The 19,467-nt window shown below is 38.0% G+C and overlaps 1 protein-coding gene and 1 pseudogene across 1 annotated transcript; one reads left to right on the forward strand and one right to left on the reverse strand.

Annotated features, from left to right (window-relative positions):
* Window positions 1–7: 7 nt before the first annotated feature.
* On the reverse strand, window positions 8–6,376 carry LOC117394267 (isopentenyl-diphosphate Delta-isomerase 1-like; annotated as a pseudogene).
* Window positions 6,377–7,248: 872 nt separating this feature from the next.
* LOC117394579 (leucine-rich repeat-containing protein 37A-like) lies at window positions 7,249–18,746 on the forward strand. Its single transcript, XM_034920962.2, has 10 exons — window positions 7,249–7,493; window positions 8,085–8,156; window positions 8,251–8,322; window positions 9,614–9,685; window positions 9,775–9,855; window positions 10,919–10,990; window positions 11,247–11,318; window positions 12,149–12,223; window positions 17,658–17,782; window positions 18,312–18,746. The coding sequence occupies exons 1-10, from the start codon at window positions 7,279–7,281 to the stop codon at window positions 18,386–18,388; spliced, it is 933 nt and encodes a 310-aa protein (XP_034776853.2). The 5' UTR covers window positions 7,249–7,278; the 3' UTR covers window positions 18,389–18,746.
* Window positions 18,747–19,467: the final 721 nt, after the last annotated feature.

Raw genomic sequence — 19,467 nt, forward strand, 5'->3', positions numbered from 1 at the left:
TACACTGCACTGTCAAGTAATGTTTTATTTCATGTTAACAAATAAATGACATTTGTGTTATCAGGCACAATCTAACATGCAATATTTACATACTGTAACTGCACCAGAACATTTTACAAAAAATAAAGAAAATACCCTGTGTGCTGGTTACGGAGATGAATACCTAAAACAAAATAAAAACTACTGTGCAAAAAAATTGAATTAACAAGATTAAAATTCATATAGCAGCTTCTGTACAGTGTGGTATTTGCATTCTGTACAATTTTGTTAAAATAAAGGCTCACATCCTATGTATTTTGCCGTGGTCCATAAACTGCTTTAAATTCTGAAGGTTATCCCACCACTTGAACAGAAATGTCTCTGCAATCAGGCTGAACCACGGCGTGATCTTGATCTCGTTGTTCTTTGCCTTGTTCAACATCTCTTTCAGCTCCTCCTTGGAGACGTAGCAGTGACTTTTGATTTCATTGGGGTCGGGATTTAACTCCACCTCCTTCTGCACAAACAGAATGTAGTCAATTTCGTGCTCCCCCCCATATTCCGTCAGACTGCGCTTTGTAGTGAATGCGGGTCAGGTATGTCAGCTCGTCTGGAAGTACCTGCATTAACATGATGAGGAACAATTAGAAGTCATTGCTGGTAATTGAGTTAGATCAACGCAAAACTACCCTGCCTGTTAACCTGCGATAACAGCAGGTACTCCAGCATGAATGCTAATGGGTGTCTGTAAAACCACATGATAAAACGTATAGCACAACCCATTTAACTAACCCTGGATTTGGTTATATACACTTTTCACTGTCCTTTAATGGGAAATCCAGCGTTTCAGTTGTGTTATTTAAAAAAAAAAAAAAAAGTAAAACGTGACAAAGGCCAGCAAATTAATTAAAAAATAATCTTAGGAACTATTCCCCAAACTACATGGACTTTCTTCATGATCACAGAAGGTACTGTATAGAGCACTGGTCCTCAAAGTGGTGCCCGCAAAGCCAGGCCATCGTGCCCGCGGCAGCTGTTCTTAAATTATGGGTCGTGAAGACATTTCAGGCGGGTCGTTTTCTCAAACTTTATATATATATATATATATATATATATATATACACACAGTGTATATGTCTCAGGAAGGCAGTGTTTAAGATAAGAACCTATGCAATAGTCAGCGTGTCCGCAAACAGCCAAGTAAGATCAATTTATGCCCGTGCCCAAATTCCTTTGAAGACCCCTGGTATAGAGGGATAACTCAATGCTAAAGCAATTCACAGCCATCAAGCTGTTTCAATGCAGTTTTCAAGAATTCCCCCCCCCCCTGCATAGAACGAGCTTCATTAGCCACAGTATATAGGTATCAAGCTCAAGTGTGTCTTATTATAGTAAAACCAGGAATGGATCAAACTGCTATGCAATGGGAGTCTTATTTCGATCCCTGTGATTTCTTTAGTACTAAGTATTTTCCCCAAGGAAATACAATCTTTTCATCTAAAAACATATATATGCATTCTTCATTAACCACTCAATAATAAAATCTGAATAAAACTGGAAGAAATGCTAGTACTACACAGTGCCGAAAATAGTATTAAACAAAAGGGGTTCTGTTAAATTGTATTGGTTTATTGCTGGAATTGTTAGCATGTTTGTTGAAATGACCTGATCCATTGGGATCCCCAGCTCTGCTTTCAAGCGCCTCTGTGCTGCCTTCCTCACGCCAACTGCATCCTGTTCCTCCATTTCCTGTGGCGTATGAAGCGGGTGACTACAGCAAGTGTTAGTGAAACAACCTGCAAGAAAGGTAAAAGAAACACATGGCTTTGAACCTCTCCAACAGGGAAGTGATGGGAGTTTTGTCCTACATGACTGGTCATACTGTTTTCTATATCTATGATGCACATAATGATTGTGTGTAGACATTCTCAAGGTAGAAAGCCAGTTACTCTTCAGAACTGGCACAATGAGAACAACCTATTTTGGAAATAATATGACTGACTTTTCACCCTCTTAACAGCAGCACTGAAGACAGCATCTGCCGAGTAGGACCCTTGTCAGAACAGGTGGGTGATGGGGAGTGATCCGTGTCACCAGAAACAGATTAATCAGTACAGTATCGAATACATGGTAGGCCAGTTGTAGAACATCCCCTTCAGTCACAATTTTTTAATTTAATTTTGAGACACTTTAAAACTGTTTGTGTGAACTCTGGCATTTGAGAAGTTGCTCTGTGAAAACTTTGAAAAAAAATATGAATTATGAAATAGATACATAGATAGGACACATGAACATGGTACAATGATACATGCAGTCACTGAAGGGGATACAAGAAAAAAAAAAAACATACCTGGGAAGGTGATCTTGGCATCAGATCTCTGTTGTAGCAACAGTTTATCTTCATTATTAAACAGGAAGACACTGAAAGCTCGATGCAACAAACCTAAAGAAAACACATTTAAAATCACTTCCAAGTTATCTGAAGAGCGTTATTAACAGTGGCTATGTGGGAAATAAAGCGGGCAATGAAGAATTGGTTTCGAATTTAGGATTAGGGTTGATTCGTGAAGACCGGGGTTGACTGACTTGTCAATGGGATTTTTTTGATGTCCTCAGAATAGACAGGACCTTGGTTTGACACCTCATTGAAAGGAATCCCTTTTACTAACACCCAATCCAAGTAATAACCAAAAACAACCTTGACGAGTTTACAAGATATAACTCCAAGGTGATATGGCTTCAGTTCCTAAGTCATAACCAATGCCACTGATAAACACCAGTAAATCATTGTACCTTCATCAATGTTTGAGTTTAAGTGGCAGTTTTTCTTTGTATCAGCTCCAATCTTCCCATCATTTTCATCAATAAGGATGCACATTTCAGAAAGAAGCTGGACCTGCTTCTCATCCAGGCTATCTGTGTTTACTTCTGGCATTGTCAACAAGCTTCTTGAGTTTCCAAAATATCTACAAAAAAATGTAAAATGTATTACAATGATGCAAACAAGACTTATTTCATAGTAGTTTCACCCATTCCAGGTTTTACTATGAGCTTGATTAACCAGAGTGTATAGGCAACAAGCTCAGGTTTGTCTTATTAAACTCACAGTAAAACCAGGAATGGATCAAACTGCTATGCAATGGGAGTCTTGCTGCATTTCCATCCCTGTGCTATAGGAGTTTGCGTGCCTTACTTTCATTAGGTCACTTCACCTGGAGAATGAAACTCTCTGAACCGCTTTATCTGTCATTAATTATCCAGCCAGTGACACACGTTGCCCTCAGACACTTCTGAGGCGAAACGAGCAGCACGGTGTTAAGTGTAAAATAGCAAGCATGTATTATATCTAGGGCTTCTGATTTTCGGTTTTAACCGGTAAAACCCGATAAAACACCCGATACTAAAAAAATGAAATCGGTGGACAGCCAATAAACACTGGAAAACACCGGGGAAACTGTGGAAATGGTAAATCAATTCACGTTGACTTTACCCTTTTCCCATTAAAAAATAAAACCTACTACAAAAATAATAATAAATACATTTCCCAGTGCTGCTGTGCAATGTCCCGACTTCCTGGCTTGAATCTATCATTGATTAGTTCTCAATACTTTAAACCCGCCCAACTACTGAGTGACAGCACATTCCTACATTTCTATTGGAGACTCCGCTTGCGAGATTTAATTACAAGAACACAATCAGGATGGAGGCTTGTTAGGGAGATTTCAAACTGTATTTACAGTTAAGCTATGGAAGAGTTAAAGCAGAATTGTGACGAAATGTACAAAAATGCCTACACACAAAAACCCCAGAAGAATGTGCCCGTGACCACGGGGATTTCGTTGTGGAAGACAGCAATGGAAAGAAGGTACTTAAGTGTGCAAGTACTGTCGAGTTACTACTATATGTTGACAGAAAAAAACAAACAAACCAACAAACAAAAAAACGCTCAAGGACTTTGTTAAGTAACCGAAAACACTATATCAAAAACGAAAGCCCCGGAAAAACAAAACAAAAAAACGATCTACATAAAACTCGAAAATCGCTAAAAATAAGCACCGAAAAATACAATTAATAAAATCCCCAAAAAACCATGACATCTGAATTGTGTGGGTGGTTTATGTATTATTATTATTATTATTATTATTATTATTATTATTATTATTATTATTATTATACCAGTGTTTTATTATTTGCAAACATAAGTTTTCGAAGCTTATTATGTAACAGGTGGCTCATCGCTTAAATATTTCGCGGAAATCGTGAAATTGAAGGGTCACCGCGAAATTCACCTCTTAGGGGCCAATGCATACAAACAAGTACAGAGAGGGGGGGGGGGGGGGGGGGGGGGGGGGGTAAGAAAACGTGTTTAAATGAACTACTGCACAACGCAAGTGACGCAAACTACGTATCTTCCTTCTGTAGATAGCCCTTTTTTATTCCTTCGCCGTCCCGTGTGCATTGCACTTAAGCAAAAAACAAACAAACAAAAAATGTCCACAAGTAGTAACATTTACAAAAAAAATTCTCCAAAGCAGTTAACGTTCTTATTTACTATTCAAATGACAAAGTTTTCAGGATTGTTTAGGTTGCTAAAATCTAGTTTTCAGCATTGGAGGTAAAATAGTAGATATGGACGACAAAAAAACAAAGTATATTCGGGTGATGATCGTTTTAAGATATTTCACAAAGAAACTACATGCAGACTGAGGTAATTGTTTTCCACATCTTAATGTGTATTTGGCCAAAATACGATCGCTCGCTATTTAGCTCCAGATTCACGCATTAAACAAAACAAGGCTACCACAGAGGCTGCTGAACAGAATGTAAAATAAACAGCAGCTTTCAGAAACCAAACTGGGAAGTCAGCGCAGACAAGAAGTATTCCTGTCTGCAAGTTAAATCAGTACTAAGACGATCCAGCACAGCCACCTCGCTTCAACCTGCTGCTTAAGTTACAGTTTGAATTTTAGACCCGAATAGCCACGTCTTCTTTGTTTTGACTCGGTACTAATAAAATAAATTATTGGATGGGACAAATAACATGACAAGGAACGTGCTGCATACATTGCCTTTATTAAAGTATCCCAGATGCCCTTGTGTAACCGATTTCCACATCTGTATAACTTGGCAAAGCTTTGCCTTAACTTCCAACCAATTCAGTGGATGCAGACGTGCAGTCTCGATGTATGGGCAAGTCAACTGCAGAGGGATGCTGCATACTCGCCTTTAACAAATGACAGCACTCTGTTTTAGAAATGAAGCAAGTACCACTATTTTTAGGCTTTATAGTGTTCTGTAATACTGTCTACTTAGGTTTATTTAATGTTTAAACATGTCCGCGAAATCCTAATTTTATTCCGCAACATACCCGTGAAAAATACCTAAATTTACCGCGATTTAAGTAGACCCCTAATTATGACCGAAGTGAAAGTGCTCAGTGGTATCTGTTGTAATCAAAACGACAATGGGTATTCTGACTTGTACGAAAACTATTGTTTATCGGTAGTTACATGTTCAAACCCCAGCAGCAGCATAAATAAATGAATACATACATAAATAAAAAGTACAGCTGGAAGGTAACCTGAAACTATAAACATTAAACTACATCATGTCACTTGTGCACATTTGCTGTCTGGGCAATATTAAACCCCAAGGATACAACACAACCCCCGTATATTATTCTACATCATGCTTCTACCGCAGAACGTAATACTATACTATCTGTATAATGTGAAATAATGTACAATGTGATATCTTGTAGCAAATTGTAAGTCGCCCTGGATAAGGGCGTCTGCTAAGAAATAAATTAATACTAATAATAATAATAATAATAATAATAATAATAATAATAATAATAATAATAATAATAATAATAATATACAGCACTCCTTGGAAAAATAACACACATTTTTACAAACATTCTCGTGGAATGTGCTATAGCTAAGACAAGTAAACCAAGAGAAAAAGAAGAAACAGAAACGTATAGCTTACCTGGCCCGTGTGTTAAAAGAAGCAGCACTCACTTTTACTGCCCCAAACAGCAAAGAGCTTGATTTAGTCGTAGTAAGTCCCTCACAGGACACCGTCCTTAGCGCCGCCCACAAGCAGCGCAGCATCGCCAGACCCGACAAGCACACCAATCACACAGAATGCCCTTATAGACACGCGATCGAACCACAACCACTTGGAACTGAAGTCCCAACGAAAGCGCCGCTTCGTGTGCAGTAAAATGTTACAAAACAGTGTCTTATTTAGGCATTTCTCCCCTTTGTATTGTTAAGAAGTACATGTACGAAGAAAGCTCAGAATTGAACTATTAGATTGAAGCGCTCGCAGGAAATAGATAGTTGTCAGCTGATAGTATACTAAAGACCGCCCGTCTTCTCTACGCAGATGGTTTTGATACAAAGAACACGCCCTAAGAAATCGTGCTTGTATTTTTTTTAGATACACTTCACTGACTCTGTCCCTTTTAAGCCCTCTGGTGGCGCATATTGGCAATACGCCTCTAGCAGAGGCCTTTTCACATGATTCGTTTGGACGTTGTATTTGAGAGTCCTTCAGGTTAAACCAAATGAACTAAGAGCACCTCAGTGAGCGATTAGAGTTCGTTTAGTACATTACCAACCTGGTTCAAATGGTTTGCTTAAGTGCAATGTGAAAGCAAAACGGCCCCAGTGTTTCATTTTGTAAGGATAAAGAATAAACCAACAGCCCAAACAGGAAATTATCAATGAGGAAAAAAAAAAAAAAAAAAAACTTGATCACTCAAAACATGAACCAAGTGCAGCTGTTCGTGTTCTATGCCAAACAATATACATTTTAACCCTTTGCTATCCAGTGTCTTATATATCTGACATTGAGAAATTGTCATTACTAGTGTGGTAACATACCCAGGCAGGGGTGCAAAACGTTTAGAAAATTGGTGCTAAACTTTTTTTTAAAGTTTAGCACCAGAGAGACGACTACTTGTGCTAAATTATAAAACCCCGTCCTAAACAAGCCACCCCAATCTACATTACTCTCTAACTCACAGGGCTAACGTAAACATTTAACGATTATTCGCTGACGAGGTCGACTCAAACTTTTACAACAAAATCGAACGCAAACTGAAAACTAGAGCGAGACAAAATTCAAATTAAATTCCATAACCGTCTATAGAACGCCCCTGGCTTGTGACTTTTCATTAATTAATTTTTTTTACAGCACCCTATTTGTTGTTAATTTATTTCAAACGGGAAGGAGTAACTTCAAAACGACACACACACATGGTTGCGAGGAAGCAACATTATCATCGCGATGACAGTTTTCCCACATGTATTGCTTATGCTGTCGTTATTTTGTTTCCTAGGAGATTTTTCTGGTAAAAATAGTTTCGCCACTGCTACAGCATTAGCCTGCCCACCATCCCCATGCTCGTGTTTTCGCAACATTCTTTCCTGCATTTCAGAAGATAAGGGATTAAAGCTGAAAAACATCCCCACACTAGACTCTGCTGTAGACTTCACTGTCCTGTAAGTAACCGTTGTTATGATTATAAAACAATGCGTGTATTTTATGGATTAGTCATTGAAGAAATAACAAAATAAATAAATAAATACATTATAAATGCCAAAGTCACTAAGTTACTTAGCATGCATGGTATGTCCCATGCGTTTTTTTATTTTTTATTTTTATGGTGTTACAATACAATTTTTACATGTGTACTTACACATAATTACAGTGTTATTATCCATAGTTATATGTAAGTACACAATTGCATCAGAAAAGAGTTAGGGTTATGGGGTTAGGTCAGGCTAGAGTTAGTGATAGGGTTAGGGTTATATATGGTGCAAATAAAATTACACATTAAGCACTGTACATTGTAACTATGCATAATAACATTGACACTACTGACACTACTTGGTCTATTATGGTAAGTACAAAGGGAAAGTAAAAACATTTTGCTGTAAAAAAAAATGTTTAAGTAGCTAAAAAATATCAAATCAATAGCTATAAAGAGCTGGACTTGAACCTTTGCTACAGGACAGACAACAATGGTTTATGCTTGTACCATGAATGCACAGTAATTCTGTATGTTAAATCTGTTTTCTGTTTTCTTTAAGAGATTTCCGTGGTAACAGCATTTCCAAATTAAAAGGAGCGATATGGGCTCAGTATCAGAATGCAGTATACCTGTAAGTAAGAGGTGCCAGAATATTTTAAACATAGGCTTTGTTGAAAAGTATTGTACTGTATGTCATTTTAAATAACACTCTTCTTTTTTTATAGCAATTTGAAACATAACAATCTGACGGAAGTAAACAAACTCTCCTTTGCTGGACTGTTCAAATTAAAATATCTGTAAGTTTCATTTAATATTAAAAACTGTGTTTCTACTCATGTTATATATCTTGGTGAAATTGGTCATGCTTTATCATTCAAGGAACTGTTTCACCCTGGAAACTAGGAAACAGTCATTCTCCCCATTGTAGAATTTGGGAACATTATTATAGAACAGCTTAAAAAATGAACAGGAAATCATTAGACTGCCTATATGATTCAGTAGGACGCGTAGATATGTTTTACAATGCCCTTTATGGCTTGAGATTGGTTTTAGACCACTGAGTGGCACACCAGGGGAGACTTGGGGGTTTGATACAGCAAAGCTGACTCAAACTAGGTCTCCCAGTCTCCTAGAACCAGGTTTCAAAACACTGTTGCTGAAGAAGTGGCTTTGTGTTCCCTCTGCTTAAGCAACCATCAATACTAAAATTGAAAACATATTAGTGTTTGTTGTATTACAGAAACCTGTTTGGTAAAGTTGGGATGAAATACATTATAGAAGCTAAGGGGTTCACCTTCATTATAGATGCAGTTTTTACTTTGCAACAAGATAGATTTAAACAATATTGAAGTTTGAGGGAAATAAATCTATTGAAAAGTGGTAATTTGACCAGATAACCAGTGTAAGGATTAAATCATACCCTCTGCAACTGTTTCATTGATACACATATCATTGGTTGGTGTTGCACAAAGTTGTGGTCCAGCATGTTAGTGTTAGTTCCTTGATCATTTCCCCTGTGTTTGCAGGGGAATTAATACATGTTTGGACTTGTTGTTTGGAGTGTTGTTGTGTTGTGTTATCACTGAACTCAGAGATCTTCAGCAGCAACATGTTAGAGAAAGTGCACAGATTTCAGTGTCTGCCTGCATATCTTCACCTTCCAAAGATAATCTCAGATGGGATTCTGCCTCTTGCAGACCAAACTAGGTTGACGAGTATGTTTTCCCAAGCACAAGTATTTTCCCAATACTTCTCAAGTATTCATTTAATGTATTAGAAGGAGATGGGGAAGCTATAAGAAAAAAGACTGATAACACTCTACTAGAACTTGCCTGTGTTGATACATTCAGTAATGCACTGCTGTTAAATTCCAGTTCAGTCTTTTCTATTTCAGTAGCTGTTTCTGCTGGTGCCAAATTACATTTCTGATTTGGAACGGCAAGAAACAAATACAGAAATGTGTCGTGTGGCTTATTATTGACAGTCTGACTGGATGGGCACATCCCTTTATTTTATTTATGTAATTATTTTGTTATCAGTTTTACTCCTCATCATGGTGTTGAAAACATGTTATGTATTTTCCTGCAGGTTTTTATCTGACAATCAAATAATGTTCATGACAAGTTATGCCTTTGAGCCATTGTTACATATCCAACTAATGTAAGTTAAACACAATACAGTCTAAAATTCATCATTCTCAGTTCGTTTCATTTTATTTTTATGTTTTTAACAGTTTTGTTCTCTTACAGTGATCTCAGTAACAACCAACTCATTGGTATTCAGGATGATCTTTTCAAGTCAAACTCCGGATTCCCTTACTTGAAAGTATTGTAAGTCACACAGTGCACATTGGTGTTATCAAGTGTGTGTGAAATGTGGGAATATGTTAAAACAAAAGTAAAATAATCAGTTAACAAAGATCCCTGGTTATGTGGGTGAGTAGACTCAGCCACACGGTCACCACCCTGGGGGATTAATTAACAAGAAGAAGAATATGAATTCCCAAAACACACACTGAATGTACGTAGGGGTATTAACAAAACATTGCATATGCGTGGTCCTTGTCAAAAAACAGCACACATACAGTAGCCCATTGTCCAAAAAGAAAAGCCAATTCCATAATCATAATCATATGCAACTCATGGAGTGCACCTCTGTCCTGCGTGACAAAGTTCATTTAAATAAAAGTTTGGGCAGAAACACTTCATCTACTTACAGGAACCCCCACTTTGTCAGGTGAAACAGTTAATTTGCACACCCACTTTTTCAGCAGCTTGACTGAGTTAATACAGAAGTAAACCTGGCCCATACCTTCAGTTGGCCCTTTGTTAATGCCGACTGGCAGTGTGTGAGTACCTTACCTGGGATTTAATACAGGACATGACGTCAAATCAGAGTTCAGTTGCTTTTACTTCAGGGCATAAGGATGGGCTAGGCTTCAATTACCCGGTTTCTCCATGTAAAATATATAGAGAGAAAGAAGTTTAAAAATGGCAATCTCTGATATCATCACGCTTAAAATGTTGCTTGTATATAGTTTTTCTATTTGAATTCTTTTCACTTTTCTAACAGGTTCTTGGTTATGTGAAACTTTTTCCCATAATGATCCAGACAGTGGTTGGTCTAAATACTGGCACTCCTTATATCTGTATCAACCCTGTTGGTGTTTCTATCAGGGACTATTTATTTATTGCTTATAAACATTATAAATATATTAACAATACAATGAAAAAAGGTCCAACAGTTTATAACAAGGAATGTTTCAATGTTTAATACTGCAACTAGAAATTAAATACTACAGAATAATCACATATATATATATATATATATATATATATATATATATATATATATATATATAATTTATTTATTTATTTATTTGTTTGGAAACAGAGATCTGAGCAACAACCGCATCGTAACTATTGGCTGCGATGCTTTCGGAATGCTTTCCCAATTGAGTTTCTTGTAAGTAAATATATTTATAAAACTATGCTACTCTGCTGTGTAACATAATATGCCACATTGAAAACACTGTGAAATAAAGAACAGCATTCCAAATCCAGTTGTATCAGAACTAGACATTTGTGACCAATATTTTACAAAGAGAAGGAGATGTGATGTGCCAACCACAGACTTGACCCTTAAGTTCCCAGTTTCTGCACTAAGAATTTAAATTGTATACAAGTTTAAATACTGTTTAATTTTAAAAAAAATCCTGTAGGAATATGAGTGGCAACGATCTGGACTTCATAGGCGATCGTGCTTTTGAAAATATGACATCATTAACATATTTGTGAGTATCTCTGTAATGTATTACCTATAACTTTTGTGTTATTTATTGATATGTACAGTATTTGGAAAAGTCAGTATAACATACAACATGACGTGGAATCTGCCATTCTCTTTTATTGGGATTGACTCATTCTGTTGAAGTCAGACTCAGTTGGAAGGGTTAGGGTTAGGGTTAGGGTTATAACTAACTTTTAAAACATTTGAAATCAGGACCTTCAGAAAATCTTCAGCACATGTCAGAAAATAGCAATAACTAGAGCATGCATCCATTGTACTTAGAGACATCAGTAATACCATGACTGCCTTGGCTTATAGCCACTCAGATGCCTGTACAAGAAACTCATTACTTTACCATTGCTGTATCCAGTATTGTCTGTATCGCAGTGTTATATATTTGCCCTGGTATATTCAGAAAAGAAGTGATTTTTCTCCTGGTGAACACTCAAGAGTAATTGTTGAGAAATGTATTCCCCTGTTGATTTATGACCCATGGTGTGTAATAACAAATTGTAAAAGAGTGTAATATATTGAAAAATATAACACTGCGTTCCGGACAACATGGGGCACAGCAAAGGTAACACTGCAGGGTGTCCTGTAACACTTTCATTATCACACTGTTCATCGATTGCTTGCATGACCTATCCAGAGGTATTATGCAAATGTTGATTATCTGCTACTGGTTTGTAATGACACAAGACCTGTTTGATATTTGTCCTTGAGTTCAAAGAAAGGATAAAATAGGTATGCTACACCACATTTTTTAAATTGTTACTTATTAAAGTATCAGCAACTGATTAATGATTAAAAATGTATGTTTTCTATTCTTTTTAGGGATATCCACACAAGCCAAATCTCAATAAAAACACTTGGCGTTATACTGCATAAGAAAAAAAGTGTTATAAACCTGTAGGTATTATTATTATTATTATTATTATTATTATTATTATTATTATTATTAATAATAATAATTTTGGACACCACAGGCATGTGTTTCAAATGACAGGATTGATATTTTGTACCATACATATAGCTTAGTTACTGTAAATGACTCTCACACACATTTATATTTTCAATTCAGATAAAGTAAATACCAAAGAATAGGAAACTGGATTGTAATTTGAATTTGTGATATTTTTATTTGTGTTCATGTAAGTGTTGTTTACTATAATGTATTAACCAAGCCCTCAGAGAATTGTCAGTGGTACCCTGAACTGCCTCATGCACGTCTGGTAAGGGATACCAGAGCACACATCTACACACCTTCCTATGAAGTGTAATTAGGCATGTATGACGTTCAAGATCCCTCAGTAGTAGTTTTCTTGTTTTGCTCAATCTCTTGAGTGCTGCAGATGGATTCAGAATTTTGCACCCTGCTTGGTGAATCTCAGGGACTGCACTGCTGCGCTTGTGTCTATGAAATTAAATGACACAAAACAAAAGGGCACAAGGGCCAAAATAAACACAAACACAATACACAAAACAAGTACCTTTCAAATAATACACCAGTAGCATTCATTTGTCTTTTCTTCTCCAAACTCTCCAACACTTGTACTCTCCAAGAGGATTTCTCCTGGCTTTTATAGTATGTGGCTGGATCCTAATTAATCAGTAATTAACAATTACCTAATTAAGGCTCCAGCCACATTCTCACATGTATTTCTTGCCGAGCCAAAACACACAGTAGCAAAATCATAATCATAAAAGGAACAAATCCATATATATATATATATATATATATATATATATATATATATATACAGACGTGCTCAAATTTGTTGGTACCCCTCCACAAAAAACGAAGAATGCACAATTTTCTCTGAAATAACTTGAAACTGACAAAAATAATTGGCATCCACCATTGTTTATTCCATATTTAATAGAAATCAGACTTTGCTTTTGATTTTTTATTCAACATAATATTGTAAATAATAAAACAAATGAAAATGGCATGGACAAAAATGATGGGACCGCTAACCTAATATTTTGTTGCACAACCTTTAGAGGCAGTCACTGCAATCAAACGTTTTCTGTAGCTCTCAATGAGACTTCTGCACCTGTTAACAGGTAGTTTGGCCCACTCTTCCTGAGCAAACTGCTCCAGCTGTCTCAGGTTTGATGGGTGCCTTCTCCAGACTGCAAGTTTCAGCTCTTTCCATAGATGTTCGATAGGATTCAGATCAGGACTCATAGAAGGCCACTTCAGAATAGTCCAATGTTTTGTTCTTATCCATTCTTGGGGGCTTTTAGCTGTGTGTTTTGGGTCATTATCCTGTTGGAGGACCCATGACCTGCGACTGAGACAGAGCTTTCTGACACTGGGCAGTACGTTTCGCTCCAGAATGCCTTGATAGTCTTGAGATTTCATTGTGCCCTGCACAGATTCAAGGCACCCTGTGCCAGGCGCAGCAAAGCAGCCCCAAAACATAACCGAGCCTCCTCCATGTTTCACTGTAGGTATGGTGTTCTTTTCTTTGAAAGCTTCATTTTTTCGTCTGTGAACATAGAGCTGATGTGACTTGCCAAAAAGCTCCAGTTTTGACTCATCTGTCCAAAGGACATTCTCCCAGAAGGATTGTGGCTTGTCAATATGCATTTTAGCAAATTCCAGTCTGGCTTTTTTATGTTTTTCTTTCAAAAGTGGAGTCCTCCTGGGTCTTCTTCCATGGAGCCCACTTTCGCTCAAAAAGCGACGGATGGTGCGATCAGAAACTGACGTACCTTCACCTTGGAGTTCAGCTTGTATCTCTTTGGCAGTTATCCTTGGTTCTTTTTCTACCATTCGCACTATCCTTCTGTTCAATCTGGGGTCAATTTTCCTCTTGCGGCCGCGCCCAGGGAGGTTGGCTACAGTTCCATGGACCTTAAACTTCTTAATAATAGTTGCAACTGTTGTCACAGGAACATCAAGCTGGTTGGAGATGGTCTTGTAGCCTTTACCTTTACCATGCTTGTCTATTATTTTCTTTCTGATCTCCTCAGACAACTCTCTCCTTTGCTACTAATGATACTAATTAAAGAAACAAATTAGTTTGAAATATCACTATACTGCAATTATTTATTATCTTTTCTAAGGGGTACCAACAAATGTGTCCAGGCCATTTTAGAATATCTTTGTAGAATAAGCAATAATTCATCTCTTTTCACAGCTTCTTTGCTTTATTCTATGACATACCAAAGGCATGCAAGTATACATGATAAAATAGCTTTTAATTTCATCACTTTTCAGGAGGAATGAAGCATTATTTCAATGAGCTGTAAGGGTACCAACAAATTTGAGCACGTCTGTATATATATATATATATATATGTATATATATTGTAACAGCAGCGGGGATATGTAAGACAGCAGGGAGGGGGTTAAAGCCTCCCTGCAGAAAAAATAGGTGCGGAATGCACATTTGTTTTTGCTTTATTGTTTAATTTATTTTGTTAATTTTAATTGTTTTGTTAATTATTTGAGAAACGCCGCCGCTCAAAAAGAGCAGATGGAGAGATGGGAGAGAGAGCTGGGGTTGGCCCCGCTGAAGAGACGGGTGTGGGAGCCGACCGAATTGGAGCTGTTGCTCCAAAAGTGGGAGCAGGCAAGGGTAGCTCCGCAGTCTCCCTAGCCAGAGGGGGAGGAGCTGCCGCCGCCAGAGCCAGAAGGGGAGGAGCCGCCGCTTCCGGAGCCCAGAGGGGAGGAGCCGTCGCTTCTGGAGCCCAAAGGGGAGGAGCCGCCACTTCCGGAGCCCAGAGGGGAGGAGCCGCCGCTTCCAGAGTCCAGAGTGGAGGAGCCGCCGCTTCCGGAGCCCAGAGGGAAGAAGGTGAAGAGCCCGCCAACACCACAGCCCCGACCACCACCCCTGCGGTCCAGTCCGGCGCTGCTGATTGCGGTCCCTCGCCCCTCGCTCCTGGACACCCGGCCGGTTTGCTTGGACCTCCCTACACTAGACCTGGAGCCCAGGAGTCTGCAGAACCGGTCACAGTTTTCCACCTGGTTCCCTGCTCCGCTCCTCCCGAGCACCAAGACATCGCTGCGCTTCTCCCAGACGTCGCTTACGCTCCCCCTGGGTGATTGGACGTCGCTGCACTGGGTCCCAGCTACAGACCACTACCCGCTGCTGCAGCCTCCAGTGCCCCGGTATCGTTCCGGTCGCCCCTGACAAACCGGTGGGGTCCCTCATCGCCGGTGCGCGGTCCCTACCTGGCTGGGCAGGGACGTGGACCGATCCACCCTCAAGTCCGCCCGTGAAAGAGGGCGAATAGGGACATTGGTGGACTCGAGGCTGGGTGGTTGTGTTTTAGGGGAGGAGGTGGCCTTGGAATGGCCGTTAGTGTTGCACACTTGGGGGGGAGGATGTGTAACAGCAGCGGGGATATGTAAGACACCAGGGAGGGGGTTAAAGCCTCCCTGCAGAGAAAATAGGTGCAGAATGCACATTTGTTTGTTTTTGCTTTATTGTTTAATTTATTTTGTTAATTGTTTAATTGTTTTGTTAATTATTTGAGTGTTAATTATCACCTGCACCTGGTGGTAATTATAAATTAGAACCAGGTGCAGGGTATTTAAGAGAGGCAGCTAGTCTGCTTATGGCTGCTGAGTAGAAGGAGGTGGAAAAGGTGCTCTGTTTCCGAGTAGCCATAAAAATAGTAAGTGCTGTGTTAAGCCTGTGTGTGTTTTGTGCTGAGGTGCCAGGTAAATGGCTTAGCCATCGTGCGAGTTAGTCAGGGACTTACCTGTATATTCAGCGCCCCAAAACAGAGTTAGGTTTTTGTTTTGTTTATTTTGTGTTTTGTTTTTGTGTTTATTAAAAACTTAGCGCGTCAGCGCGTTAAAAAAATCCATTCCGTGTGTGTTGGGTCGTATTTTTAAAGGGGCACGAACCCAAGTGGCAGCGGTTTTTCCACAATATATATATATATATATATATAAAAATATAATCTCTTGTCTTTATTACTTCAAAACGACTAAACAATTGACTTTAGTGAGTATTTACTCGTTATGCATAGATGTATAGTGTTGAAGCAGTGTTTTGAAATTTTCCTGATCTTGTGTCTCATTAAGCATTTCTCCAATCATAAACCATTCAAGCTGTCAACATCATATTTACAGTTTTTTGAAAACCCTTTAGGCAAAATCAAACTACAACTTTTACTTTAACCTGGGACCTAAGATTGCTGTCATACTGGGGTCATGTAACTTTTTTGTTTCTGGATGATAAGGACCTAATGATTGGAGATATTTAACTCGGTACACACATTCTGTGATTCTCTAGGACAAGTTTGAATGTTATTTGCAAAACTGCCCCCGCCACAGTGTCAAATCCTCATATCTCCAAAACCATTTGAGGTAGTGACTTTATATTTACAGGGTTATGAAAACCCTGTAAAGACATTGACCTCTGACCTAATGTGGCTGCCATATTGAGGCCATACGACTTTTGAAGTTACAGCTGCAAAGGAACCATACACTTTGAGTTATTGTCTTTATTATTATTTTATTATTATTTATTTCTTAGCAGACACCCTTATCCAGGGCGACTTACAATTGTTGCAAGACATCACATTATTTTTACATACAATTACATTATTTTTACATACATTTACCCATTTATACAGTTGGGTTTTTACTGGAGCAATCTAGGTAAAGTACCTTGCTCAAGGGTACAGCAGCAGTGTCCCCCACCAGGGATTGAACACACAATATTGCATGCACACAGTTTGAAAGAAGAAAGCATAACCTTACCTTTTTTACCATTCAGCGTCTAAGGCTGAGTATCTTGCTCATCAGATCCTCTCAGAAGCATTTTTCTCCTCTTTGTTTACTCAGCCCATTGTTGAATTTAAGTTGTATTCAGTAAGATATGAAGAAAAATACAACCATAACCTAAACTCAAATACAGTGCCTCTTAATACATGTACATGTGACTTGACGCTCTAATTGCGTGTGATGTCTGTTGCGCGGCTCGGACTCTGTAGTGGAAACACAAACAGGCTCCTAAGCTGCGCTGGGCTGGCTCAGTGCGGCTTGGTTGTACAGTGGAAAACAGTTAATAGAATCTTAGTTGGTACATAGCTGGTACACTGTGGTATTTTGTGAATCATTCCATTACAGGTGGTATACAGTAGAAATTAATGTTGTTGACCTTCATGATACAGATCCTTTCACATTTCCATATTATTTCATGTACACAAACCATTCATTCTTATATGACTAAACCCCTAAGATTATGCTACCAGGCATACTTTCTTTTTGTTTACATTATATTCAGTTTACGTTGAAATCACTATTCTGCAGTACTTCTGCAAGATCTTTGATCTTAGGAATTTATGCAATCCATCTCTATCTGTTCCCTCTCTAGGTATCTGTCCCATGCCACTAAATGCTGTTTGTGCATGTTCCCAAGTCACACTCGCTTCTATCTTAGCAGAACTTTGGAACTGGATTGCAAAGATTTGAAATGTGAAATAACTTTGAAAAAATGCTGTAAGTAATAGTATTAAAAAAAGCTTACTTAAAATGTGGCAGTATTATTGGGTTTACATCAAACCTCTAAGTGACTGTCCACAACAACTTTGTAAGATTTTGGAATAATAGTAACACCCAAGTGGCTTTGAAACATTCCTTTTGTCATCCTAGCTTTTTTCCTCCCTGAGAATGGTTAGCTACATATGTCATTATTTGATAAATGGTTCCATTAAGATTTTAAGACATTAAAAACGATTTGTTAATATTGTGTGCTAAATGGAAGTCTATGCACTATACCTAAGAAGTATAATGTACTTTTGACAACTGTATGTGTTGTGTTGCACTGCATTGTACTGCTACTACTTCAATAATATTAATAATAATGATTCTGATTTTTATTGTTATTTAACAACATGTCATTTGCTATTATTACTTTACCCTTATATTATTTTAATTTTGGATTAACATGAAAACTTTACACAAACAGTGAAATTTACTAAAGTTTTGAAAGCCATCATTAATATGGTACATTCTGTTGTTTTTGCAGATCCAAATGAAGAAAATTCCCTGCAGTCTGTAAGACCCAGCTGTAATCCAACAATTCCAGAGAAAATTAATGAATGAATGGATCCAAGAATTTATTTAGGAGTAACGACTTTAACTCTCTTACATCTGATATGAACAGTACTACTACTGCTGTGCCCATAAACAACACATACAAACGAGTGTACATTAACCAAACAGTCATAGTAATACCAGTTTCAAAAAGATCATTCAGACTTCGAGTTAAACCTCGCACAAACAGTAGTGAACTTAGTATCAAGGCTGCCTTATATTTTAAACCAATTAGCTGCACTGAATGAAAAAACAGGAAAAACTTTGCCAATTTCCAAAAAAAAAAGATTGAAGCCAAATTGTGAAAATCTTTTCAAAGGACCCATTACAGGTAGCAGATTTAAACAATAAATAATTCTAAAGCAATTCACACCAGCTTATAGATCTAAAGCAAGCATTAGACTATATTTATAAATTGTTTGTTGGAAAAAATAAAAATTGATTTAAATATATTACTTTTATATTGTGTCGTGTGGTTTAATAATGCACCCTTTCGACAGCAACTGACAACATCTGTCATAAATGTAGTAAAGAAGAAAGGTTAAGATTATGAACATATTGTCGACAGGATAACAAATGTTCACAACAAGCTGGCCATCTCTCACCACTGTGTATTTCATATAGCTGTGAATTGATACATTTACAGTTTTCTGAACAGGAAGTGTAAATAAAAATAACAAGTATTGTTTTTAAAAGATTAACGCCTTACAAAATGTATTGTCTGAGATCATTTGTGATGCATGGGATGTTGCAACTAAGTGTTTGAGGGGAGGGTTTAGGTTGGCCAAGGTGTCCTCAGCTCACCCCTGTAGTCTGGTCAGGTGCCTGCGGGCTTGCCTGTAAGCTGCCCAGAGCTGCATTGTCCTCCAATGCTGTAGTTCCAAGGTGGCTGCAGTATGAAAAGAAGCAGTCAGCTGACAGCACACGCTTCGGAGGACAGCGTGTGTTCATCTTCGCCACTTCCGAGTCAGCGCAGCCGAGCTTAAATAATAATTGGATATTCTAAATTGGGAGAAAATAATAAAATAAAATAACATAAAAAATACCCAATACCCCTCCACCCAACAAAGGATTTCTCCTTCCTTATA

Source organism: Acipenser ruthenus, chromosome 3, assembly GCF_902713425.1.
Source record: "Acipenser ruthenus chromosome 3, fAciRut3.2 maternal haplotype, whole genome shotgun sequence".
Classification (NCBI taxonomy): Eukaryota; Metazoa; Chordata; class Actinopteri; order Acipenseriformes; family Acipenseridae; genus Acipenser; species Acipenser ruthenus.